Source organism: Oncorhynchus mykiss, chromosome 3 (genome assembly GCF_057628025.1).
Source record: "Oncorhynchus mykiss isolate SJ-2025 chromosome 3, ASM5762802v1, whole genome shotgun sequence".
NCBI classification, from domain to species: Eukaryota; Metazoa; Chordata; class Actinopteri; order Salmoniformes; family Salmonidae; genus Oncorhynchus; species Oncorhynchus mykiss.
Genome location: NC_143024.1, coordinates 25,447,198 through 25,474,754, shown reverse-complemented (window position 1 = coordinate 25,474,754; position 27,557 = coordinate 25,447,198). Strand labels below are relative to the sequence as shown.

General features: G+C 41.3%; 3 protein-coding genes across 3 annotated transcripts in view; 2 read left to right on the top strand and 1 right to left on the bottom strand.

Moving 5' to 3' along the window:
* The first annotated feature begins 146 nt into the window (after positions 1-146).
* On the top strand, positions 147-12,083 carry LOC110510492 (uncharacterized). The gene is made up of 2 exons (XM_021591865.3): positions 147-286; positions 8,534-12,083. Exon 2 carries the CDS (start codon positions 8,634-8,636, stop codon positions 10,824-10,826), a length of 2,193 nt encoding a protein of 730 aa, XP_021447540.2. The 5' UTR covers positions 147-286; positions 8,534-8,633; the 3' UTR covers positions 10,827-12,083.
* Positions 12,084-16,872: 4,789 nt separating this feature from the next.
* Positions 16,873-27,557, top strand: part of znf1035 (zinc finger protein 1035) — a 28,817-nt gene continuing 18,132 nt past the window's right edge. Inside the window, exon 1 of the mRNA XM_021591752.3 lies at positions 16,873-17,442. The gene's annotated coding sequence lies outside the window, so the exon portion shown is untranslated. The remainder of the gene's footprint in view (positions 17,443-27,557) is intronic.
* LOC110510707 (zinc finger BED domain-containing protein 4-like) lies at positions 20,557-23,538 on the bottom strand. Its single transcript, XM_090226268.1, has one exon. The coding sequence runs from the start codon at positions 21,959-21,961 to the stop codon at positions 20,933-20,935; it is 1,029 nt and encodes a 342-aa protein (XP_090082394.1). The 5' UTR covers positions 21,962-23,538; the 3' UTR covers positions 20,557-20,932.

Below are 27,557 nucleotides of genomic sequence, written 5' to 3'. Positions count from 1 at the left end.
TACATTCATACTATAAAATAGAAGGGTGATACACAGCCAATACAGGTGGCGGCATTCACCTATAATATTTGTTTGCGGACCGCCTTAATACCAAAGAAAAAGAAGAAGACTAGCCGATGGTCTCCGCCCCTTTCTCCTCCCCTGATTCTTATAATTACTATATAGAAAAAATGGGGCTAACTAGCGGGGAACTGGGTGGATATAACACGATTCACAATGTAACATAAGTGGAGCGATATAAAGAATGGGCAGAGAAAGTCTAACCTAATCGGACTTTAGAAATGTGGTAAGTACATTCCAGAGTTCGATCCGATACAAGTTATACCTAACCTTGCTAGCTAGCTTCATGGACGGTCAGATAGGCCTCGCGCAATCTACGCTAGCTAACGTAGTAGTCGCGGTGGCATCATTGCGCAAACAAAAGCGAAGAATTGAGCTAGCTATCTTGCTGTTGTCACCTGCTTGTCTCCTTACAAGCCAGATACAATGCATTTCACACACATGTTCGCATTTCGTTTAAATACATTGTTTTTTTTCTCTCTAACAACGTAGTTAGCTAAATAACTTTTGTAGAGTTGGAGGCGAGCAGCAGCCCGACATTTTGTTGGTATCAAGACAGCTGTCACGATGCTTTAACTCTGGCTCTACACATGCAGAGAATCGCTAACTGACTATGTGGCCATTGGCCAGACTGTCATAAGGGTATCTAGTGAACTTATTTCATATATACAAAAATATATCTGGGCATACAGGGTTGTGAAATGTATCTAGCTAGCTATCTAACCCCGTTTAGATAAGAATACAGTTCATGTAGCTACGCAACTTATTCAAAATGGACACTTCTAGTGTATTTTTGAGTATGGATAGCTAGCTAGCTGATTACATGTTTTTAAAAATGATCAGCGTTTTCAACTGTTACTGACTTATTTTTCATAACTGTACAAACTACATAACTGTTCTCATGAACTGTAAAGTTAGCTATTTGGTAGAACCTGACCGATATGAGATGTTTGGATCTGCTTTTAGTTTGTAAATGTTCATGATAACCAATATATCTGCCAACATTTATATTATTATAGCTGGAATAAAAATAAAAAAAAATCTGTATGGATTGTGTTTAAAACAGCTCTACAAGGGTACCTCAGAAAGCTGATTTCATAATTTTTTTTTTAGGAAAGAACATTCAATGTAAGCACCAGAAAACCAAAACTTTTATTGGTGGCGGGGGTGTTTATTCAAGGGAAAGGAGGATAAACTGCAGAGATTGCAGCAAAAAAATGTGTCTCTGAAGACTGAGCTGCATCATGCTAGCCAGTTGGAAAACAATAAACTTGACAAGTTTTATATGTTTTGTTATTTAGATATGTTTTCATTGAGTGTAGGGCTGTAGACACTAAATTCTGGTAGTTGTCAATTGAAAGGAGAAACTTAAATGAGCACGGTTACGTGCACACACTACGATTATCGTGGATAGTCAGATTAACATAATAGTTTGTTTTAAAACAATACATTTCTCAAATCCTGTTTACATGGACACTGAAATCAGGCTACCTGATGGGACTTAAATAAATGCAGAAATTGATAATAAAAAGAAACGTCCCAGCAGCGTGACAGTGTTCATGTTTGCAAAGCCTATTTGATTCGGATCAAATACACAGCCGGAAAGCCGATTTGTTAGCTGTTTACGTGTCCTAATAAATCGAAAGATTGCTCAGAAAACCAAGTGTTTTATTTGGTGCATGCTTACTTGGATTTTGACTGTACGCCGATTAAGATAAGCAGATACGTTTCGAGTTAGGTCAGGGGTTATGGGTAGGATTTAGCGTAGGGATGTCCCAAGGATACCAGGTGGCACTAATCCTCAGTGAACAGTGTCAAGTACTCTCACACAGCTAGTTAGCTGACTAGCACTCGTCATGGAAATGGGGGTGGTGAAACGTGAATATGAACCAGTCTCTGACAAGTGTCAGCCCATATATTAAAACTTAGCTACGACACGCTACTTTGTAACATGCTATATCGTTTGTACCTATGAAAACATTTGAATGACAGAGCTTGAGGAATACCCTTCGCAAAGATTAAATACAGTGCATTCGGAAAGTTTTCAGACCCCTTCCCTTTTCCATATTTTGTTACGTTACAACTAGAGGTCGACCGATTACGATTTTTCAACGGCGATACCTATTATTGGAGGACCAAAAAAAGCCAATACCGATTAATCGGCCGATTTGTTTTATTCATTTGTAATAATGACAATTACAACAATACTGAATGAACACTTATTTTAACATAATATAATGCATCAATAAAATAAATTTAGCCTCAAATAAATAATGAAACCTGTTCAATTTGGTTTAAGTAATGCAAAAACAGTGTTGGAGAAGAAAGTAAAAGTGCAATATGTGCCATGTAAGAAAGCTAACGTTTAAGTTCCTTGCTCAGAATATGAGAACATGAAAGATGGTGGTTCCTTTTAACATGAGTCTTCAATATTCCCAGGTAAGAAGTTTTAGGATGTAGTTATTATAGGAATTATAGGACTATTTCTCTCTATACGATTTGTATTTCACATACCTTTGACCATTGGATGTTCTTATAGGCACTTTAATATTGCCAGTGTAACAGTATAGCTTCCGTCCCTCTCCTCGCCGCTTCCTGGGCTCGAACCAGGATCACATAGACAACAGCCACCCTCGAAGCAGCGTTACCCATGCAGAGCAAGGGGAACAACCACTCCAAGTCTGAGCGAGTGATGTTTGAAACGCTATTAGTGCGCACCCTGCTAACTAGCTAGCCATTTCACATCGGTTACACCAGCCTAATCTCGGGAGTTGATAGGCTTGAAGTCATAAACAGCGCAATGCTTGAAGCATTGCGAAGAGCTGCTGGCAAAACGCACAAAAGTGCTGTTTGAATGAATGCTGGTGCCTACCATCGCTCAGTCAGATTGCTCTATCAAATCATAGACTTAATTATAACATAGTAACACACAGAAATACGAGCCTTAGGTCATTAATATGGTTGAATCCGGAAACTATCATTTCGAAAACAAAACGTTTATTATTTCAGTGAAATATGGAACTGTTCCGTATTTTATCTAATGGATGGCATCCCTAAGTATAAATATTGCTGTTACATTGCACAACCTTCAATGTTATGTCATAATTACGTAAAATTCTGGCAAATTAGTTCGCAATGGGCCAGGCAGCCCAAACTGTTGCATATACCCTGAGTCTGTGTGCAATAAACGCAAGAGAAGTGACACAATTTCACCTGGTTAATATGGCCTGCTTTTAGCTAAAAATATATACTTCTGTGTATACTTCTGTGTATTAATTTAAAAAAAGACATTGACGTTTATGGTTAGGTACACGTTGGAGCAACGACAGTCCTTTTTCTCAAATACGCACTGCACCGATTATATGCAACACAGGACACGCTAGATACATTTGTAATATCATCAACCATATAACTAGTGATTAAGATTTATGTTTTTTACAAGATAAGTTTAATGCTAGCTAGCAACTTACCTTGGCTTCTTACTGCATTTGCATAACAGGCATGCTCCTCGTGGAGTGCAATGTAATCAGGTGGTTAGAGCGTTGGACTAGTTAACGGTAAGGTTGCAAGATTGAATCCCTGAGCTGACAAGGTAAAAATCTGTTCTGCCCCTGAACAAGGCAGTTAACCCACCGTTCCTAGGCCGTCATTGAAAATAAGAACGTGTTTTTAACTGACTTGCCTAGTTAAATAACGTTGTAAAAAAAATCGGCGTCCAAAAATACCTGTTTCCGATTGTTATGAAAACTTGAAATTGGCCCTAATTAATCGGCCATTCCGATTAATCGGTCGACCTCTAGTTACAACCTTATTCTAAAATGGATAAAAATGAAATATAAATCTACACACAATACCCCATAATGACAAAGCGAAAACAGGTTTTTATAAGTGTTTGCAAATTTAAAACAAAACAGATACCGTACATAAGTATTCAGACCCTTTACTATGTGACTCAAAATTGAGCTCAAGTGCATCCTGTTTCCATTGATCATCCTTGATGTTTCTACAACTTGATTGGAGGTGGCCAAGAACCCGATGGTCACTGAGAGAGCTCCCGAGTTCCTCTTGGAGATGGTTATCCTTCTGGAAGGTTCTCTCATCTCTGCAGCACTCCACCAATCAGGCCTTCATGGTAGAGTGGCCAGACGGAAGCCACTCCTCAGTAAAAGGCACATGACAGCCCGCTTGGAGTTTGCATAAAGGCACCTAAAGGACTCTCAGACCATGAGAAACAAGATTCTCTGGTCAGATGAAACCAAGATTGAACTATTTGGCCTGAATGCCAAGCGTCACGTCTGGAGGAAACCTGGCATCATCCCTACGGTGAAGTGTGGTGGTGGTGGTGGTGGTGGTGGCGGCAGCATGTTTTGGGGATGTTTTTCAGCAGTGGGGACTGGGAGACTAGTCAGGCTTGAGGCAAAAATCCCCAAATACCGGTGTGCCGCGCTTGAGGCATCATACCCAAGAAGACTCGGGGCTGTAATCGCTGCCAAAGCTGCTTCAACAAAGTACTGAGTAAAGGGTCTGAATACTTACGTAAATGTGATATTTCAGTTTATTTTGAATACATTTGCCAACATTTCTAAACTTGTTTTTGCTTTGTATTTAGGGGGTATTGTGTGTAGATTGGGTGGGGAAAGTAACGTAAGACATTTTCGAATAAGGCTGTAACGTAAGAAAATGTAGAAAAAGTCAAGGTCTGAATACTTTCCGAATGCACTGTATAACACACCAGTTTTCATGGGCTTCACTAAAGGTCTGTGAGGTTACCAGAGTTTAACGTTCTCAGAACGGCACTTGCTTTACATCCATTGTTTGTCACGATACCCAACACCCTTCCATGGCACTTCAAGTAACAGTATATGGCCGGTGTGCATTTTGGCACTTTACTGAGCTGGCAAGCTTCTATCTATTCAGCACTCACCGTAGACGCAGTAACAGTAGGTTTACAGTAGTTCACTCTCCTCTCTGACAGGTTTAGTTGCGTTGGGTGATATTGTCCAGTCTTGCTGTAATGCATTAAGGCAAGTTAAAAGTGTTTAAATAAAGACTAATGGTTTAAAAAAAATTGGGGCTAAAACGGTGCCCAAAAATACCGATTTCCGATTGTTATGTAAAGAGCTCCCTCTTCAGGGTAAATAATTAAATGCAAGAATAAGTCAAATTCTATGAAGAACTAGGTGTTTTAACGGTTTATGCTTGTTTTGCTTAGGACCTTACGCTGATTTAAGATAATCAGAGGAAAGTGTTTACATGAGTAATGCAAAACTCTTGAGTATTACCATAATCAGTTTAAAATTAAGTTATTAGTAGTTCCGGGATGATACCAGTATCGCAATACTCATTAGTAACGTGGCAAGGAAACGCACACGAAGCATATTTAATTTCTTTAGGAAATCAGCCCTAGTGTTGGAAACAAGCATGATTATGTTGTCATTGAGTCACATTTATTTATTTATTTATTTTCCAAGCTATAGCACACAATATTTCACATACATCAGGTTTTTAAAGGACCAAAGAGTTTGGTCTGCTTCGTGTCTTCATTTTTGCCATGGAAAAAATATTGTAGTAGTGGTATCGTCACAGCCCTAATTATTAGTGTGCATGTAAACGTACTCCATGGTTCTCCTCACTTTTGTCAAGTGATTTTTATGAAATTTAGTTGGTTAGCTAATTTGGATATGTCTCAGACACAAATAGGCCTATGGGAAGCTGCATTTTCCTCAGAGTAGTTACTATATATGCATTGGTAATCTGTCATTGCTAACATCTTCCATCTGTAAAAATATGATCTGCATTATTCCTAGAGCGGGTACTAAGCTAAAATGATTGTACTTGTATGCAATAAAGCCCAGACATTTTAACGTAGCCTAATGTCTGGAAACCGCATGTTGCTGTGCTCCACTCTAATAGTTTAGCTAGGCCAATTGTGGAACTTTAACAATGTAACAAATATATTTTTTGGGAAAACAGCCAGGCACCAAACTGCTAGCTATGTAGTGTGAGAGATGGTCTATGAAAATTAGAGGTCGACCGACTATGATTTTTCAACGCCGATACTGATTATCAGCCGTTATTTATTTATTTGCAATAATGATAATTACAATACTGAATGAACACTTATTTTAACTTACTATAATACATAAATAAAATCAATTTAGCCTAAAATAAATAATGAAACATGTTCAATTTGGTTTAAATAATGCAAAAACAAAATGTTGGAGAAGTAAAAGTGCAATATGTGCCATGTTAAAGCTAACGTTTAAGTTCCTTGCTCAGAACATGAGAACATATGAAAGTTGGTGGTTCCTTTTAACATGAGACTTCAATATTCCAAGGTAAGAGGTTTTAGGTTGTAGTTAATATAGTATTTATAGGACTTTCTCTCTGTACCATTTGTATTTCATATACCTTTGACTATTGGATGTTCTTATAGGCACTATAGTATTGCCGGTGTAACAGTATAGCTTCCGTCCCTCTCCTCATCCCTACCTGGGCTCGAACCAGGAACACATCGACAACAGCCACCCTCGAAGCAGTGCTACCCATGCAGAGCAAGGGGAACAACCACTCCAAGTCCCAGAGCGAGTGACGTTTGAAACGATATTCGTGCCCACCCCGCTAACTAGCCAGCCATTTCACATCGGTTACACCAGCCATTAGGCTGATAGGCTTGAAGTCATAAACAGCGCTGTGCTTGCGAAGAGCTGCTGGCAAAACGCACTAAAGTGCGTTTTGAATTAATGCTTACGAGCCTACTGCTGCCTACCATCGCCCATTGCTCTATCAAATCATAGACTTAATTATAACATAGTAACACACAGAAATACGAGCCTTAGGTCATTAATATGATTGAATCCGGAAACTATAATTTTGAAAACAAAACGTTTATTATTTCAGTGAAATATGGAACCGTTCCGTATTTTATCTAACGGATGGCATCCCTAAGTCTAAATATTGCTGTTACATTGCGCAACCTTCAATGTTAAGTCATAATTACATACAATTCTGGCAAATTAGTTCGCAATGAGCCAGGCAGCCCAAACTGTTGCATGTACCCTGAGTCTGACACAATTTCACCTGGTTAATATGGCCTGCTTTCTGTGTATACTTCTGTGTATTGATTTAAAAAAAGACATTGATGTTTATGGTTAGGTACACGTTGGAGCAACGACAGTCCTTTTTCTCAAATACGCACTGCAACAATTTATATGCAACGCAGGACACGCTAGATACATTTGTAATATCATCAACCATTTGTAGTTATACCTAGGGATTAAGTTTAATGCTAGCTAGCTATGCTAGCTAGCAACTTACCTTGGCTTCTACTGCATTCGCGTAACAGGCAGTCAGTCTCCTTGTGGAGTGCAATGAGATGCAGGTAGTTATAGCGTTGGACCAGTAAACTGTAAGGTTGCAAGATTAGATCCCCCGAGTTGATAAGGTGAAAATCTGTCGTTCTGGCAGTTAACCCACCAAGGCAGTTAACCCACTGTTCCTAGGCTGTTATTGAAAATAATTTGTTCACTGACTTGCCTCGTTAAATAAAGACTAAAGGTATAAAAAAAATTGGGGCTAAAACGGTGCCCAAAAATACCAATTTCCGATTGTTATGAAAACTTGAAATCGGCCCTAATTAATCGGCCATTCTAATTTAATCGGTCGACCTCTAATGGAAATATCTCGAAGTGAACGATAGAAGTGATGTGACATGCAGCCAAAATGGATGCGCACATTTGCCACACTCAAGAGACACGAATGTTGTCATGGACCTGCTGATTTTTTTTTTATTACTCTGTGTAAGCTGTAAGTGTCCCATATACCTCACTGTAAAGCCGCCTTGAAGGCGCTGTAAAGCACGAGTCTAAATGCTTAGAAGATTGAGGGTGCGCGTACCATTCACTTTTGTCATGGGGAAACCCGTTGGATGACGTTTTTTTTACTACAAAAAGTGGACTTTCATGTTTTGCATCAGACTGGGTTAAAAAAGAGCATAATTTTAATCATTAGCATGTCCATTTCCTACCCATCTCTGAAATGTGTTTGATAGTTACTGTCACATAAAACTTGATCACTCATCAACCCTTACTGGGTGTGGCGAAAGCTTCTCAAAATGGTTGACCTGAGGGTATTGGAAGCAAAGTAAGGTTTCGATCAAGGTAACTGTTTGGCTGCTCTTTTTTAGGCTGTTTTGATAATAGGAGGAGCTAGTATCTGGACAATACAGGTGTCAATTGTCTCCATCTAATTTGAATGAGACTGAATTAATTTGTTTCAAAAGGTGTCAGCCTTTTTAACAGAATTGAAAGCTGATATAGGAGAGGCTTTGCAGCGCAGGAGAGGCTTGGAAATTTGTAGCATCCAATCATTTTTGTTCCTACTCATGGTGTTGTAATAAAACTGTTATAGTTAGTCAGGACCAGCACCTACACCATATGTTTGGTAAAGTAGTAACTTATTTTTTCTCTTTCAGTTGTTGACCAGACAAAGGAAGAGTTCTACAAAACAAGGTGCTCATGAAGAATGGAACTAACCATGTTTAACATTTAACTTTGATAATTGAATACACCCTAATGGATTACGTAAGCTCCGCTGAACCAGATGTTGATGCCTTCATCTGCACAGAATGTGGGGATGGCTTCAGGCGCTACCTTGACTTGGTTAAACACATTACTGTTCATGAACGACTCAGGACTCATGAACAAACAGATTCGTTTTCCCTTGACAGTTTACCCAATGGGTTTCAAGTTCCCCGTGAGTATGCTCTCCATGAAAATGGAACTTTCATAGTGGTTGACAGATCTGGACCATCAAACAACCCTTCTGTCAAGCAGCCATCTTCAACTCCTTCACCTTATCAGAATTCAAAGACCATTGTACTTACAACTAAGCCAGCCAAAACTGATCTACGCGTTAACACAGTATCTCACTCCCAGTGCCGCAGTGTCTCTCCTCTAAAACAGTACCGATGTGAAACATGTGGAAAATCGTTTAACAACCAGCTGAGTTTACAACACCATCAACAGTATCGGAATTTAGAGCAAGGTTATAAGTGCACCTTGTGTTGCAAGATCTTCACAGATAAAGAGAGGCTAAGGGAACATCTCCAAGAACATGCCCATGAAATATTTTACTGCTGTGGTCAGTGTGGAAAACGCTTTCTGAAACAAGAGACCCTGTATGCTCATCAAAAAGAGCAGCATGGATCGCTGGGGCTCAAACAAATGGGGAAGTCAGACAATGGTCAAGAGAACATAATACAGAAAACATATCCCTGTAAGAAGTGTAATCTGTGTTTTTTCTGGCTCTCCGACATGCAGAGCCACTTACTCAGTCATTCCAAAGACAAACCATTATCTGTGAACTCTTCATCCAAAATCGAGCAACAGTCTCAGAAAGATGAGCTATCACATACCATAGAGTACAGCGACAGCACCCCTACCGATGTGACCAAACAGTACAGCAGCGGCACCCCTACTACCGATGTGACCAAACAGTACAGCAGCGGCACCCCTACTACCGATGTGACCAAACAGTACAGCAGCGGCACCCCTACTACCGATGTGACCAAACAATACAGCAGCGGCACCCCTACTACCGATGTGACCAAACAATACAGCAGCGGCACCCCTACTACCGATGTGACCAAACAGTACAGCAGTGACGCAACTGTCGATGTGAAGACCCACAATGGCAAATCTGATTCCAAAACACCATCCTCTTTCAGACCATACCGCTGTGGTTTGTGTGGAGATCGCTTCCAGCAGTTAACAGACTTGAAGGAGCATCATCTTACCCATCAAACACAGGAAGAAATTGACAAGTTAAATAAGGATTCAGAGTCACAAAGAGTTGTAAAAAAGTGGCAAAGGTATACTCGCATTGAGTGCATCGTAACAAAAGCACCTGCAAGGAAGGGAGGAAGGCCCCCACTTTATAAAAAAGGCTCTGGGACAAAATTACATCCATGCAAGCACTGCCACCGTGTATTTAGTCACTCAAGTAGTCTGTCTCGGCACAATAGATCCCACAAGGGGACTCTTCACACTTGTGTTCTCTGTGGGAAACATTTTCCACAACGCTGTGATGTCCGGAGGCATATAGCCATGTATCACAAACCTGAATTAGAGAAGAAGCCAAGTCTTAAGTACTTGGCATTGCATTCTAAACCAGATGGTGGTTCCCAATTGAATTCTGATGTGTTGGAACAGAATGTGTCATCTAAAATAAAACCCAAGAAGTCTTTAGACAGTGTTGTTGCAGAATTGGACAGTGACAATGGTGAAGATCAGCAAACCACATCTACTGGAGAAGTGTCCGCTGCTCCTAAGGTACGGAGGAACTACAAGTGTGACCAATGTGGGAAAAAGTTTGGGTTGCTGTGTGTGTACCAACGGCATTTGCGGTACCACAAAAGGGAACCAGGTAGTGAAATAGTTAAGTGCCCTCACTGTCCAAGTTGCTTCCGGAGTTCTTCTGCTCTAGGACGCCATCTTGAGATTCACCCAAGTCAGTCAAGGGGGGAAATGGACATGGAAGGACGGGCATCTCCCACTGCTGACTCCAATCCAGACCTGGACTCTGACCAAGACAATGTAAAGGATTTAGTGGGTCATGGGGACATTGACGATGTCAAGGGTGGGAATGGTGAAAAAATTGGTCCAGCAGAGGTGCTGTACGAATGCACTGAGTGTACAGAGACTTTTTCCTCCTTGCAGAAGTTTCTGAAGCACCAGAGTTCTCATGGGTCCGATAACCTTGGCTAATGGAAACTATGCATGGTATTTATATCCGGAGGTCCGAACCCTAACTTGAGATCAATGCACATACCACATTGTTGCACTGTTATGCAGACCTCAATTCATGATTTACGAAAGTCTGAGTTACGTGCACATCTCAAGTTAGGATTCTTGCCTTGATGATGGAGCAGTTTAACGAGTGTTTTTAAATTATAATTTATTTTAACAATGACTTGAGGAACTACAACCAGTATGGTTCTTGGGGTGGGTGGGTCATTCATTCTGAACCAGAGTAGGATGACATTGATGTAGCACTGCAGAGATTGAGATGGTGACTTAAGAACTGGGAATTACTGAGATTTTTTAATGTATTTTCTACAATCATGTGAATTTGAGGTTAGTTTTGTATCAATGTTTTAGATTGTTTTGGTTACTTCAGTTAAACCTTTGACAATACCCCTGGAAATGCCATGGGAATAATGCCTTAATATGCTCTTTATTGAAGCTAGTAGTCGAGCACAATTTGCTAAAGACCCATGGACCCATGCAAACCGTTAAGATGGTCTGCGGTAACAATGACTGTCCATTTTGTAAAGTAATTTGAAATGTTTTTTTTTTTTTTTTACATGTGCATTTCCATTGGGATTTCACTTTAAAAATATTTAAGATATGATTTATTTGCAATTGCCAAGCCTTTACATCCATGGTGTCTTTCTCAAGATCAGAAAATGTGTCAAGGTGAGATGTTCCCCAACTACCAGACCAGGAATGTTGGTATCATTTTGAAAGGCTTTCTCATGTATCATCTTTTCACTATATTGTGGCCATGTCTCTCAATTCGCAAACTGGTTCTGTTATCTAGATCCGTGGTTCCCAATGAGGGGTACTAGGACCTCTGGGAGTACTTAGCCTATCCACAGGGGGTACTTGAGAAGACTCATGAGACCATAGGCCTACTGTAAAATGCACATGAGGGGGTACTTCAGGGGTTGTCTGGGCAGAGCAAAATTCAGTTGGTGGTACAGTAACCGAAAAAGATTGGGAACCACTGCCCTCGATTTCTGCTGCCAGTCCTCCGGGTGGCCACGGATCTGTTAACGCATGATCATGTTTTTCCTTAGGACACGACAAGGTCCAGTGATTCCAATGCAAGCCACACGTAGCATTGTGATGTAAATTAGCCTTTTCAAATGGTACTGTTGCTTCCTTTACTGTCTTCCAAACAAATGCATTGGCCCTGATTTTAAATGTTACTTTAATGCCATTAAAGTTGAAAGAAATGTATTTTTTCCTAGAAATCAAAGATTGGCCTTTTTTAAATGACCCATCAGTCATGGTTTTCAACTAATGATGAATGTGATGTGGTGGAAATGTAATTTTTAGGTAGGCTATGTATTTTTCTGCCAGTGCTTTGTTGCCTACACACTGGAATGTTCATCCTACACAAGTTATTAGAGAAGCACCATGTCTAAGATCCATAGGATGATGGTTTATATCAATTATATACACTGCTCAAAAAAATAAAGGGAACACTAAAATAACACATCCTAGATATGAATGAATGAAATATTCTTATTAAATACTTTTCTTTACATAGTTGAATGTGCTGACAACAAAATCACACAAATTATCAATGGAAATGAAATTTATCAACCCATGGAGGTCTGGATTTGGAGTCACACTCAAAATTAAAGAGGAAAACCACACTACAGGCTGATCCAACTGTGATATGTCCTTAAAACAAGTCAAAATGAGGCTCCCTACAACGCCTGGGCATGCTCCTGATGAGGTGGCGGATGGTCTCCTGAGGGATCTCCTCCCAGACCTGGACTAAAGCATCCACCAACTCCTGGACAATCTGTGGTGCAATGGATGGAGCGAGACATGATGTCCCAGATGTGCTCTATTGGATTCAGGCCTGGGGAACAGGCGGGCCAGTCCATAGCATCAATGCCTTCCTCTTGCAGGAACTGCTGACACACTCCAGCCACATGAGGTCTAGCATTGTCTTGCATTAGGAAGAACCCAGGGCCAACCGCACCAGCATATGGTCTCACAAGGGGTCTGAGGATCTTATCTCGGTACCTAATGGCAGTCAGGCTACCTCTGGCGAGCACATGTGCGGCCCCCCAAAGAAATGCCACCCCACCGCCAAACCGGTCATGCTGGAGGATGTTGCAGGCAGCAGAACGTTCTCCACGGCGTCTCCAGACTCTGTCACGTCTGTCACATGCTCAGTGTGAACCTGCTTTCATCTGTAAAGAGCACAGGGCGCCAGTGGCGAATTTGCCAAACTTGGTGTTCTCTGGCAAATGCCAAACGTCCTGCACGGTGTTGGGCTGTAAGCACAACCCCCACCTGTGGACGTCGGGCCCTCATACCACCCTCATGGAGTCTGTTTCTGACCGTTTGAGCAGACACATGCACATTTGTGGCCTGCTGGAGGTCATTTTGCAGGGCTCTGGCAGTGCTCCTTGCACAAAGGCGGAGGTAGCGGTCCTGCTGCTGGGTTGTTGCCCTCCTACGGCCTCCTCCACGTCTCCTGATGTACTGGCCTGTCTCCTGGTAGCGCCTCCATGCTCTGGACACTACGCTGACAGACACAGCAAACCTTCTTGCCCCAGCTCGCATTGATGTTCCATCCTGGATGAGCTGCACTACCTGAGCCACTTGTGTGGGTTGTAGACTCCGTCTCATGCTACCACTAGAGTGAAAGCACCGCCAGCATTCAAAGGTGACCAAAACATCAGCCAGGAAGCATAGGAACTGAGAAGTGGTCTGTGGTCCCCACCTGCAGAACCACTCCTTTTATTGGGGGTGTCTTGCTAATTGCCTATAATTTCCACCTGTTGTCTATTCCATTTGCACAACAGCATGTGAAATTTATTGTCAATCAGTGTTGCTTCCTAAGTGGACAGTTTGATTTCACAGAAGTGTGATTGACTTGGAGTTACATTGTGTTGTTTAAGTGTTCCCTTTATATTTTTGAGCATTGTATAAGATAGGATGTAGTCTCTCGACTATAAAGAAACATGGCGGGTTCAGACTTCTAAATGGATCTGTGTTGAACACAAGCAATTCAGTAGATCAGACTTGTTCAGAATCATGTAGCCAGAAGGATAGAGGTGTCTTTGGGGGGGAAAGGAAAATTGCCTCTTTATGACCAGCGTGATCTTGTTCCAGAAACTTCTGCCCAAATGCTTAGTCTGGTGGATCAAAGAGTCAAACTTGGCCTTTGTTAGCCAATACAGAAAGACCGGGAGAAACTACCAGTGCAAAGGCATTGATTGGTTAAATCTGCTTAATCTACCAGCCAATCATCTTCCACAAACACTTCCCCATAACCTCGCAGTCGTGTGATTTGCTCAAATTAAATGATGACAAATACTTTACTCAAGTCACTGAACCGTTCAAATCCCAGGCTTAGATGCACTTTGCGCAATATCCTGGGGACAAGGTTATGAAAAGCGTCACTGTCCTTTGCACTGGTCACTCCTATTGTGCCTGTCCTTCACCTGGCAGGTCTCCCTAGGGCTGCTTCCCGATTCCTGACCCTTTTCCCAGAAGTGGGCACTGCCGTCTATACAATGGAAACTAATGCTTACACTAATCCAATGTCTTGAAGGAGCATGAGCAAGTGCACACTTTGGTGAGAAAGGTAGAGGATCGGACAGTATCCAATGGCCCAATCCAAAATCGACCATTAGACCCTGCCTCCAATGCACTTTTGGTGATTTGAAAGGTGTTCGCAACATTGTGAAACTTCTACCTAGCCCATCGGTGAGCAAGTGGAGCTATTGCCATATTGCTTACACCTGTCAAATCCTACAAATCCCCACAAGTGCGTAGGGGTCGATTTGGGATTGGGACAATGTACGCATGATTTAGCTTGCTGGATGGGTGGAGTTCACACTTTACAATCACTTTACACCAAATGGAACGGTTCCAAAGGTGCATACTCAGTCAACAGGGTGTGCTCATCTTAAGTGCATTAAAGATCAATTTATTGGTTGTGTTCCCTGTTGACTGAGTATGCACTTTTGGAACCATTCCATTCTGAGCAGAGGAACGCGGCCATTGTTACCACAGCCGCGAAGGTCTGTGCCCATGACTCATTGACATACCGGATGAAATCAAGTCCTGAATGTCCTGTGCAAAGCAAGGGAAACAACAACTGCAACACTTGCATGATGGACTCTACTAGCTCACCACCAACTAGCTAGCGATTCCACATCGGCTACATAAGTGTCTATGTAAAGGACGTGTAAGTGAGCACCAATTTCTCCTGATTAGGCTTGCACAGAGGCTCAGACCTTTGCCTTACTAGCACACTTACTAGCCCTCCTGAAGTGTCTTACCAGTTGGAGGATTGCAAAAAAAAAATAGCTATTTGCTCGCAGAAATGGGGACACTTCAGGCTGAGAGTAATTTTCACACATGCCCATGTGCTACACTTGCCCATCAAACTTACTCAATAGTGACCCCAGTGCAACTATAGACCTGTGTCATGGCACCATTGTAAAGGACGAGTACCACTTTCTCCTGATTTGGCTCACACGAGGCTCAAACCCAGGATACCTGCCTTGCAAGCCCACGTGACCGCCCTCCTGAAGTGTCTTACCAGTTGGCGCCATGCAAAAAGCTAACTATTCGCTGGCGCAAGTGGGGACAGTTCAGGCTGAGGAATAAGTTTCACACACCCCCATGTGCTAAATCCACAAATTAGACTTTCACGTAAATCATTCATTAACGCCAATGGGAGACTTACAGAGACATTTGTTTTAAGGGTACGGATCTCAAGGCTGAGTAACCTTATTTACTTTTCTACAATCATTGGTTAGCTTGTATGAACTTTGAGACCTGTCTTTACACCGATAATCAATTGGTAGTGAGTCAAGAAAGAGTTGGGTTTTCTCCACATGATCAGTCAAAAGCACACTTCATTCCAAGAAGCTATGCTGATCACCATGGATGCACCCACTTTAACTTACTGTACCCAAATTCAATCAAGCGGTTTCATCCATATGATGGTGACAGTATGCTTGTAGGCCTGTATTTCATTTTTTTACTGATGTTACATTTATTTGTGTCATTGTCCCTCATGATGTCCAAACCCAAGGTACATGCTGACCTCCAGGTTAGAGCAAAAAAACAAATGTGGATAGCAGTTCTGCAGCACGATGGCCACCTACTGGTGACGTGATGCACTGTGCATTCTATGATTAGTATGAAAAGTGTATTTGTTACTTGCATTGAACACATCAGCTCCTCCCGTTTTACCTGCCTTGCGTTATTTGTCCAATAGACACATTCATCATTGAACCTCTTGCAGATCTCGCCTTGTTCATGAATATGTCCAATTTGTGGCCTTGTCAAACCAGCTTCTAAGGATAGATTGACTCAATAATTGTTTCCTCTTAAATCACCTGTAAATGGCATATTGGTTTGCAGAACCATACAGTCCAAACTATCTCAGGTCATACCGCTGGCTATTGTTTCATTGGAGTTACATATAGTATTACACAATTCCTATTGTTTATGCCATGTATTGCCCCTCAATTTGTATCTTAGGAAGAGAGTCTAGTTTTATTTACCAAACCCAATAGGCTTAGTTCTTAACTGGATTGATTTGACAGAAGAATGCTTTACATTAAGGGGTAGCTTAGTTGTTGGTTAAAGAGTGGTGTGTACAGGTCCTTGACAACCCATGATGTTCTCAACCCTTAATGTAGACTTTTTATCTTATCAATAGCACCATTCCAACCTATTGATTGGTTAAATATCATGGATTTGCAGTTGGTTTTGGGATAAACATACCCCAAAAGACAGTGAATAGCAGTAACTGGTCTATGGTAAGGTTCTTACATGTGGCCCAGGCTTGCTCATAGAAGACGGGTGGTTTTCCTTTCTTTTTTGTACAAATTCTACTATATGCTTGAAATACTGTCCTTACTAGGACATGGCATGTAATTTTGGTATTTCACTTCACTGGTATGATGTAAAGTGGTGCTGTTGCTGGAGCCCATTAAAAAAAACAAAGCCACCATTTTGTCTCCAGTCCTTCTTGATTCTTGCAACCAAGATGGTGGCAACTAGGCAGAAGCAATCCAGGGCAGACCTAAAGCAGGGAAACTGCTGGTTGTTGTTCTGCTATGTAGACCAACCTAAGGGCTGCTCTGAAATTGAGGTGGGATTACACATTGGTTCTTAATAACAACATAAATGGGCAGAGCAACACAGGACAGCTGAGTCGTCGCCTGCTTTTGAGCGAACGGAGTCATGGCACTCTCCGCAGTAGCAGCCGTCGTCCTGCACGCATAGTGATCACACAGAAGCCTTGATGCACGCGGCAGGATGTGCGCAGAAGCTGTACTGCGCAGCCATAGAGCGTGTAGGGCGGGTACTTGCAAGGTTCTCCTTCCTTTTCATTGGTTCTAATAGCATAGAGTCATAAATGTTCCCGGGGTTCGGGCACATTGTGTGATTCGATAAAGAAAAAAACAAGAAAAAAATATATTTCTGAAAAACGACCAAATTATCAATATGTTCACGGAAATGTCTAGCTAGGTAGTAACCTAAAGCATCGTGGGACCGTAGATAACAACAGGAGTCAGGACGGCGGTACGCAATACTGCATTGCCTGGTGAGTGCGGTTCTGAATTGAGTTCTAGATTAGAACCATTGTAGTTTGTGGTAGTAGCTAGTTAGCTAGCCTGCCTGGAGGCAGTAGATGATAATTGCCAAGCGAACATAAGCACATTTTAAGCATTGCAAGGGATGTCACCCTTTCCACTGGCATGAAAACATTATTTCGAGTTATTTGGTTTGAGTGGTTAGTTAAATGCATGCTTCTTCAGACATTCTGCTTTCTGACGACCTGGCTGGGGCTTCACCCCTACCCACTGGGCATAGACCATACGTCAATTCAGCGTACATTCCACGTTGGTTGAACGTAATTTCACTGAAATTACGTGGAAACAACGTTGATTTAACCGGTGTGTGCCCAGTGGCAGTAGGTAATGTATAACGTTATTGTAGTTGCTAGTAAAAGTACATTAGCAATTCAATACAAACCTACCTGGGGTATATTCATTACGCCGATTCTGTTGCAAACCGTTTGAAACCGTTCACTCCAACTCAACATTTTTTAACTTCAGTTGAGCCCTCACGGTTCCTTTTGGTTCTTAAACGGTAAACTGTTAAAGTTGTAAGACGTAATGAAGACACCCCTGGATGGCACATTGACGTGACCTGTAACTAGCGAGGTAATTAAATGCAGAATATCATGCATAGTTTATGTTAACCAGCACTCAATTCCTTATTCCGTGTACTGTTAACCAGATAATAGCTAAATCAATTTACTTAGATCAAGTTTCACGTTTCCTCAATGTTTGTGAGGTAGAGCTAGGCATGGGTACATGTTGAACTTGCAACCCATGTAGGTAGATGTGTGATGGAAATGCTGCTACACTGGGATTATTGTAGTAAATTCCATTTATTTTTGGCAGTAGACAACCTCAACTGATTCTAGCCAAATTATATCTTATTTCTGCATGTAGAAAGCGGGAACATATTTTTGTTGTCACATACAGGGTAGGCCTAGTTACTACCCTGTTACTACCCCTAGTTACATTATTGATGTTATGATGCTAATGTAAGGAAATCAAACACTCCTGCCATTATAAAATTGTGTTTCTGAGTATGCAGTTTAACTCGCTTGATAAATAGTGCAGATATGTTCATGCTGCTTTTCTGCTTCAACACCCGTGTTTAACTAGTTGTATACACCTTGATGTTATACCAGGCGTATACACCCTGATCCATGTCAGAGTAGATACGTCGGTGCCATGGCCCAGTGGGACATGGGTGCCAACCTGCGTAGATGGAAACAAGTCTGAGCCTATTGGGTAAAAAATTGTCAAAGACCCCAGCCACCCCAGTCATAGACTCTTCTCTCTACTACTGCATGATGATGGCAAGCGGTACCCGGAGTGCCAAGTCTAGGACAAAAAGGCTTTTCAACAGTTTTTAACCCCACGCCATAAGACTCCTGAACAGGTAATCAAATGGCTACCCGGACTATTTGCATTGTGTGCCACCCCCAACCCCTCTTTTTACGCTGCTGATACTCACTGTTTATCATATATGTATAGTCACTTTAACTATACATTCATGTACATACTACCTCAATTGGGCCGACCAACCAGTGCTCCCGCACATTGGCTAACCGGGCTATCTGTATTGTTTCCCACCCTCGAACCCCTCTTTTACGCAACTGCTACTCTGTTCATCATATATGTATAGTCACTTTAACCATATCTACATGCACAGACTACCTCAATCAGCCGGACTAACCGGTGTCTGTATGTAGCCTCGCTACTTTTATAGCCTCGCTACTGTATATAACCTGTCTTTTTACTGTTTTATTTCTTTACCTACCTATTGTCTACCTAATAACTTTTTGCACTATTGGTTAGAGCTTGTAAGTAAGCATGTTGTATTCAGCTCACGTGACACATAAACTTTGACTTGAGTTGGCTGGATGTCCTTTGGGTGGTAGACCATAATTGATACACACGGGAGAGTGTTGAGCGTGAAAAACCCAGCAGCGTTGCCGTTCTTGACCAACTCAAACCGGTGCGTCTGGCACCTACTACCATACCCTGTTCAAAGGCACTTAAATCTTTTGTCTTGCTCGTTCACCCAGTGGACTTCCATCTTATACTCAGTGGCGAATTTAGCATGTTTTTTTATTTTATTTTTATTTCACCTTTATTTAACCAGGTAGGCTAGTTGAGAACAAGTTCTCCTTTGCAACTGTGACCTGGCCAAGATAAAGCATAGCAGTGTGAACAGACAACACAGAGTTACACATGGAGTAAACAATTAACAAGTCAATAACACAGTAGAAAAAAAAGAGAGTCTATATACATTGTGTGCAAAAGGCATGAGGAGGTAGGCAAATAATTACAATTATGCAGATTAACACTGGAGTGATAAATGATCAGATGGTCATGTACAGATAGAGAGATATTGGTGTGCAAAAGAGAAGAAAAGTAAATAAATAAAAACAGTATGGGGATGAGGTAGGTAAAATTGGGTGGGGCACTTTTTTTCCTTCAATGCATGGCAGCATGCCAACAGTAAACAATACATTGCACTATAACGGTGACAAACGGTTCCCACAAACTGTTAGGGCCTACAGAAAGCTGTCCCAACACTGTACCACTGCAACACCTGACTATCAGCGGAGCCTTGTCTGGCAGCGAAACAGATAATTCAGCCTAATTTACTGCTTTAAAAAAAACAGCTAATATGGCTGACTTGCTTTTCTATTGACAACTGAGATGTACAAACCATGGCATAAGGGGACAACAAGCGGATAAGAGGCAATCCGTAATTGCGATTGTAAGACATTAACGTGCGAGCTAGGGCGGATGTAGTCAATGTAACTATTTGTTCAGCACTTTGAAATGTACAGCGACAGAATTCAGACCATGGACCTTTCTTACAGTGTTCTCCCTGTACACCAAGTCAGAGGTACAGGATAAATAAAGGGAGTTATAAGCAGACAATGAAAACTTACAATATTCAATGATGACTTTTCTCTAAAACCGGCTATAGGCTACATGTGCACCACCAAGTCAGAACAGTAGGTGGAATTACGAGTGGTGAATAAACCAAATTATTAGGGTGAGGCACCTGGGCTACTAACAGCTTACTACACAACATACACTTAGTATTACTTTTAGAGGTCGATCGATTATGATTTTTCAACACCGATACCAATTATTGGAGGACCAAAAAAGCAGATACCGATTAATCAGCCAATTAAAAAAAATATATATATATATATATATATATATATACACACACACACACATTTTTGTAATAATGACAATTTCAACAATACTGAGTGAACAATTAACACTTTTATTTTAACTTAATGTAATACATAAATAAAATCAAGTTAGTCTCATAACATGAGAACTAATGTTAAAACGAACCACCAGCTTTCATGGGTCTTCAAATATTCCCAGTTAAGAAGTTTTAGGTTGTAGTGCAGAAAGCAGAGCTTGTCTGCATGGTCCCCTGTCAGTCTGCTCCTCCGCTTATCATAAATGATCCCCACCTCACTGAACACTCTCGCTTGGGACTGAAGAAGGTGGGGGACAGAGAAACTTCATTGCCAGTGGAGCGAGTGATTGAAGTCTGTCCTCATTCTGCTTCCACCACTCCAAAGGCAAGTCGCTCTTTCTGTCAATGGCGGGCTCTGTGAGGTAACGCTCCAACTCAATTTCAAAACTGCACTGGACTTCAGCCCTGCTCTCTTGGCTTCCAAAGATTCTAGCGTAGAGGCTGTCCACCAGACTGGGTGGCTGATCTACCTGGACTCTTTGCTCTTTTGCACCTGGATCTGGGTCCTCCTCTTCACTCGCCCCATCTTCTGTGGCTCTGGGATTTGGTTTCCTTAGTAGGTCAGACTCCTCCTTTAGCCACTCTTTTGTTTTCTCTAGTGCTGTCCCTGAGGTGAAGGCATAGCTCTTGTAATGTGGATCCAGGACAGTTGCCAGCACCAGGCACTTTGTCTCCTCGGCCTTGGAGAACCTCCTTGTCAGACTGTCCAACATGGTCTTCCGTAAAGTTTTGATGCCTTGAGTAGAAGAACCCTCCTGCTGTAGCATCAGCTTCAGCACCGACACACTGGGGATGATGCATACTGCTGTAGAGTTGGAGCGGCTCATCTCCAGTGTCACCTCCTCCATAGGTGCCAGAGTCTCAATTAGGTTAGAGACAATGTCCCATTGTGCAGCAGACAAACTGCTGATGTGTCCGTATTCACCTGCATACACATTCAATGCACGCCTCTGTTCAAACATCCTCTGCAGCATGTGTAGTGTTGAGTTCCAGCGAGTTTGAACTGCTTGTTGATCACGTGTTTGGGAAGGCCAGTACAGCTCTTCAACATGGCAATACTGTCTAGCACAGCTCTGACTGGATAGGCCATCATTGATTACAAGCTGTAGGGTGTGTGCACTGCAGTTGAAGTCTGGAAGCTCTGCCAGTCTCATACCTTTCACCATGTTTGCCCCACTGTCCCTGAGGACCAGCACTACACGTTCTGTGTGGATTTCCCAGTATTCCAACATGGTCAAAAACATCTCTCTGATGTAGTTTCATGTGTGTGATCCATTCATAGTCTTGAAATTCAGCACAACCTGCTTTCTTGTCCAAACATTGTCAATGAAATGTCCAGTAAGGCTCATCAGGGACTCTGTAATGCCTGACCAGCAGTCAGTTGTGAATGCGTGGAGCGTTGACTGGTGCCACCAGATTCTTCACTTTCATCACAACTCTTTTATGTGTTTTATCTTGCATTTCTGTGCTAAATCATTTTTCATCTGTACCGGAGTTCAGCAAGAGTAATCAGCCGCTGAAAACCAACGTCAGACACCACTGTGAATGGCTGGATGTCAGTGTCAATCATCTCAATAATTGCTACATCATCTTCTTGGCCCTTGGATCTTTGTCCTGCCATTTTGCTTGCTTATTAAAAAGTTGTAAGATTGTAGCCTGCGATGTGTCTGTATCACTTTTTCCTTGTGAAGAATTTGCGTTTGCTTTTTTCATCATTGCTTTCTTATGGGCTTTTGGATGGTTATTCTTTAAGGTGATACCACAGGTTTGTGGTATTTTTTGATTTAGCCGTTGCTGACCCCATGCGTACATCTTTATCACAAGTAAGACACCTTGCTTTCCCTGATGCCAATTCCATGTAATAGTCCCACACTTGTGCTCTGCTTTTCTCTGCCATCTGTAAACACACACAGAGCTCTGAAGTGACAATGATACTGAAGAGTCTGCTTAGGAGACAAATACTCTCAACTGTTTGAATAAAAATAGAGTTTAAGTTACCTGTGATGAATGTTGAAAACAAAAACTCTAATTTCTATATGCAGGAAATCCTATTTTAATAATGGGAATGGTAAGAATTGACTACCAAAGTGCGAGTCATAATTCCCATGACACCTTCTAGCAAAATCTGAAAAGCGGTTCCTTCATTCATTTATTCCATAGGATATTTTTAGATTCACTTAAAATAAGGTCTGTGTTTCGTGTAGGCTTACACCACCTTGCCAATTTTATAACTGTAGATATCCATAGGACAAGGTAACTCTGATCAATATTTGCTAAATATAAGCAAAGATCTTTTTTTTTTTTTTGTAGAGTGGATTTATGAAAATATCAATATCAACAAACGTTACCTTATCCTAGTGAGATTTACACGGGTATCAAAACGCCGAGGCGGTTTAAGCCTGAACGAAACACAGACCTTATTTGAAGTAGATCAAGACATTCTCTATTGAAGATATGAACGGTAAGGAACCCCTTTCAAGTTCAGCCCGCAAGTTATTACAGGAATTATAACATGTCGACTATTTTCTCTCTAAACCATATACCTTTGACTATTACGAGCCTGCTGCTGCCTACCACCCCTCAGTCAGACTGCTCTATCAAATATCAAATCATAGACTTAACCATAATAAACACACAGAAATACGAGCCTTCGGTCAAATCCGGAAACTATCACCTCGAAAACAAAACTTTTATTCCGTTACGTATTTTATTTAACGGGTGGCATCCATGAGTCTAAATATTCCTGTTACATTGCACAACCTTCAATGTTATGTCATAATTACGTAAAATTCTGGCAAATTAGTTCGCAAAGAGCCAGGCGGCCCAAACTGTTGCATATACCCTGACTCTGTGTGCAGTGAACGCAAGAGAAATGACAATTTCACATGGTTAGTATTGCCTGCTAACCTGGATTTCTGTTAGCTAAATATGCAGGTTTAAAAATGTATACTTGTGTATTGATTTTAAGAAAGGCATTGGTGTTTATGGTTAGGTACACGTTGGAGCAACGACCGTCATTTTCACGAATGGCACCGCATCGATTATATGCAATGCAGGACACGCTATATAAATTAGTAATACCATCAACCATGTGTAGTTAACTAGTGATTATGATTGATTGTTTTTCATAAGATAAGTTTAATGCTAGCTAGCAACTTACCTTGGCTTACTGCATTCGCATAACAGGCAGGCTCTTCTTGGAGTGCAATGTAATCAGGTGGTTAGAGCGTAGAACTAGTTAACTGTAAGGTTGCAAAATTGAATCCCCCGAGCGGACAAGGTAAAAATCTGTCGTTCTGCCCCTGAACGAGGCAGTTAACCCACTGTTCTTAACTGACTTGCCTAGTTAAATAAAGGTGTAAAAAAATCGGCCAAATCGTTGTCCAAAAATACTGATTTCCGATTGTTATGAAAACTTGAAATCGGCCATTCCGATTAATCGGTTGATCTCTAATTACTTTCTTAGCTACAGTATACATATCTCCCTGGCATGTTACATCCTTTATGCAGCAGCATACAATACATTTTTGGGCTCAACTTGTCCTGTGCTCACTTGAACAGGAAGGTGGCACAGCGGTCCTGTCGGTGATCTTCAGGTCGGAGCTCTAGAAATAGGCCCGACTTCCCGATTTGGCATTCCGAGTTGAACGACAGTTCAAACGTATTTTCCCAGTCTGAGCTAGTTTTTTTATAGAGTTTCCAGTTGTCTTGAACTCACTGAAGTCTGAGATTTCCCAGTTCCGAATTTCCAGTTGTTTTGAACGTGGCAGAAGTCATGCTGGATTGACAACATGACCAACGTTGAATGTTTATCCTTTTAAGCTTGGAAAAGAGACCCTTAAACTTGGACCATACACCCACTCCACTGAATAGCAGGTTAGGGATTGCTTTGCAATGCTTGCAGTTAGCCACTGATTCCTTCCAAAACACTCAGTGTTGAATTTGTGATTTCCAACTTGTCTAATGTTTATGCACCGATACGGCCATCTTTGCCATCAGTCCAAACAATTAGCCAAGCAAGGGAAGTTGGCAACGTAATCCCCTCAGCCCTCATTTGTGATCGAGTTTGCAAATGTACAATTCTGTTCACTCCGGCGCCTGAAATGCCCCATAATTCAATCCGCAATAATTGTACATCTGCTAAGAAAAGTCTGCCAAAACCTTACACTTGTTTGTTGGTTTCTTTATATTGATATTGGTTTAAGTAAAAACAAATGTAAGTAAGTTAGAAATTGTGCTACTAATGTACATTAGGCACGAACATCATGAAAGTTATGTTTTTGTTTGGTTAGCTTTCGGATATGTCAGGGAAGTTGTATGATGTAACATCACACTTGTACATTTGTAATTTTCCTTTTACCTGATATTGTCGGATGGCTTGCATTCGTTGTCAGCGGATGCCTCGTCTTCTTGCAAAGATATGAAATACAGTCATAATTGACTGTAGCGCATATAAAGCACACACAACCGCTACCGGTGGTACCATCATGACTTAAACAACCGTGGGACTAAATAGTGACACATTTCCGGGCATGGGCGATCCATTTAAAATTCCTTCATTTTTCCCTCGCCCCTTGCCCTGCAAGTGTCAACTCATCATACACCATGGTACGTCATCATGGTACGTCACTTAATTTGAGGGGAGGGGGTGTGTCTTTTACGTGTTTGGAATGCAGCCTATGCATGCCTCAAGGTAGGGTTCAGTTTCAGATTGCAGATTGCAGTTCCGTCTGGCAGACGCCTCAAGAGTGCATGAGAGCAAGTGCACAACTTTGTTTGAGAGCGATTCGTTTGTTGCAGAAAATTGCATATAACCGGCTAGGGTATTTTGTTTAATAAAGAAAATGTTGGGTGTATTTACTGACGGCCTGTATACAGTTGAAGTCTGAAGTTTACATACACTTAGGTTAGAGTTATTAAAACGCTTCTTTTTTTTTGAACCACTCCTCAAATTTCTTGTTAACTTGTTATGGCTGCAATCCCGATATCGGGATAAGTGTCATCAACAACCGCTGAATAGCATAGCGCTACATACAATAAATATTACTATAAATATTTATATTCATGAAATCACAAGTGCAAAATAGGAAAACACAGCTTTGCCTTTTATTAATCCACCTGTCGTGTCAGATTTCGAAATTATGCTTTATAGCGAAAGCAATCCAAGCGTTTGTGTAAGTTTATCGATCGCACGATAAAACATTAAGTACACATAGCATCAGGTAGCTCGGTCACGAAAATCAGAAAAGCAATCAAATGAATTGTTTACCTTTGATCTTCGGATGTTTTCACTCACGAGAATCCCAGTTACACCACAAATGTTCCTTTTGTTCCATAAAGATTATTTTTAGATCCAAAATACCTCCGTTTGTTTGTCGCGTTATGTTCAGAAATCCACCGGAAAGAGCGATCATGACAACGCAGACAAATTCCAAATAGTTTCCATAATGTCCACAGAAACATGTCAACGTTTTTTTTATAATCAATCCTCAGGTTGTTTTTAAAATATATAATCGATAATATATCAACCGCAAATGTCTTTCACAGTAGGAGAGGGAAAAGCAATACCTACCCAAACTCTTGCGCGAGCAAAACTCATGTGACCACTTGACGCGATGTTATCGTTCTGGCTCATTTTTCAAAATAAAAGCCTGAAACTATGTCTGAAGACTGTTGACACCTTGAGGAAGCGATAGGAAAAGGAATCTTGTTCATATCCCTTTAAATGGAGCAAAGGGAGGCTATGGAACATGGAGTTTTCAAAATAGAAGCCACTTCCTGCTTTGATTTTCCTCAGGGTTTCGCCTGCAATATCAGTTCTGTTATGCTCGCAGACAATATTTTGAAAGTTTTGGAAACTTTAGAGTGTTTTCTATCCAATACTAATAACAATATGCATATATTAGCAACTGAGACTGAGGAGCTGGCCGTTTACAATGGGCACCTTTTCATCCAATCTACTCAATACTGCCCCTGCAGCCATAAAAAGTTAACAAGCTCATTCGTATGTTTTTTTAAATGACAAATCATTGTAAATACAAATACCAAGGTTGGTATGCAGGGACTCATTTGATTATAGAACCATCCGATGAGTGAAGATCCATCTGAAACAATTTTAAGAGATACACACATTTTGTTTTACCCATATTAAGCATAAGTTTTATATCAATAAGGGCTTCCCGCACAACTGCAAAATCAGACTGTAACCATGTCACAGCCAGGTCAGAAAAGGTCAGTCAGGGCAATCGTACCTAAATGTATCATCCACATACAGATGAAATGTACAATATAACATATTGAGCAATAGCATTTATATAAATAGTGAAAAGAACAGGTCCTAGTACCGACCCCTGCGGTACACCTTTATGTACTTCAAGAAATTTGGACTTAACTTGGGCCATCTTTATTGATGGGGTTATCACTGAAAAAATCATGAAACCGAGAGCAGACATCACAAGCCCAATCGAGGACAACTTATTCAATAAAATAGCACGATCAACAGCAAACACTTTTGACAAGTCAAGTCAAATTTTACTTACTCATATGCGCCAAATACAATAGGTATAGATAGACCTTAGCATGAAATGCTTACTTACGAGCCCTTAACCAACAATGCCGCTAAGAAAATATAGTTAAAATATTTACTAAACAAAGAACAACGAGGCTATATACAGGCGGAACAGGTTAGTCAAGGTAATTTATACATGTAGGTCGGGGTAAAGTGACTTGGCGCTCTGGGACCGCTTGCCGTGCGGTAGCAGAGAGAACAGCCTGACATCGGTGACTGGAGTCCATAAACAAGGTAGCACAAAGATCTACATTTAATTCTCACCTGATGGA

Bases quoted from the DNA above. Each gene is read 5' to 3' on its own strand.
- LOC110510492 (XM_021591865.3), top strand. From the start codon at position 8,634: ATGGATTACGTAAGCTCCGCTGAACCAGATGTTGATGCCTTCATCTGC.
- LOC110510707 (XM_090226268.1), bottom strand. From the start codon at position 21,961: ATGTTTTTGACCATGTTGGAATACTGGGAAATCCACACAGAACGTGTA.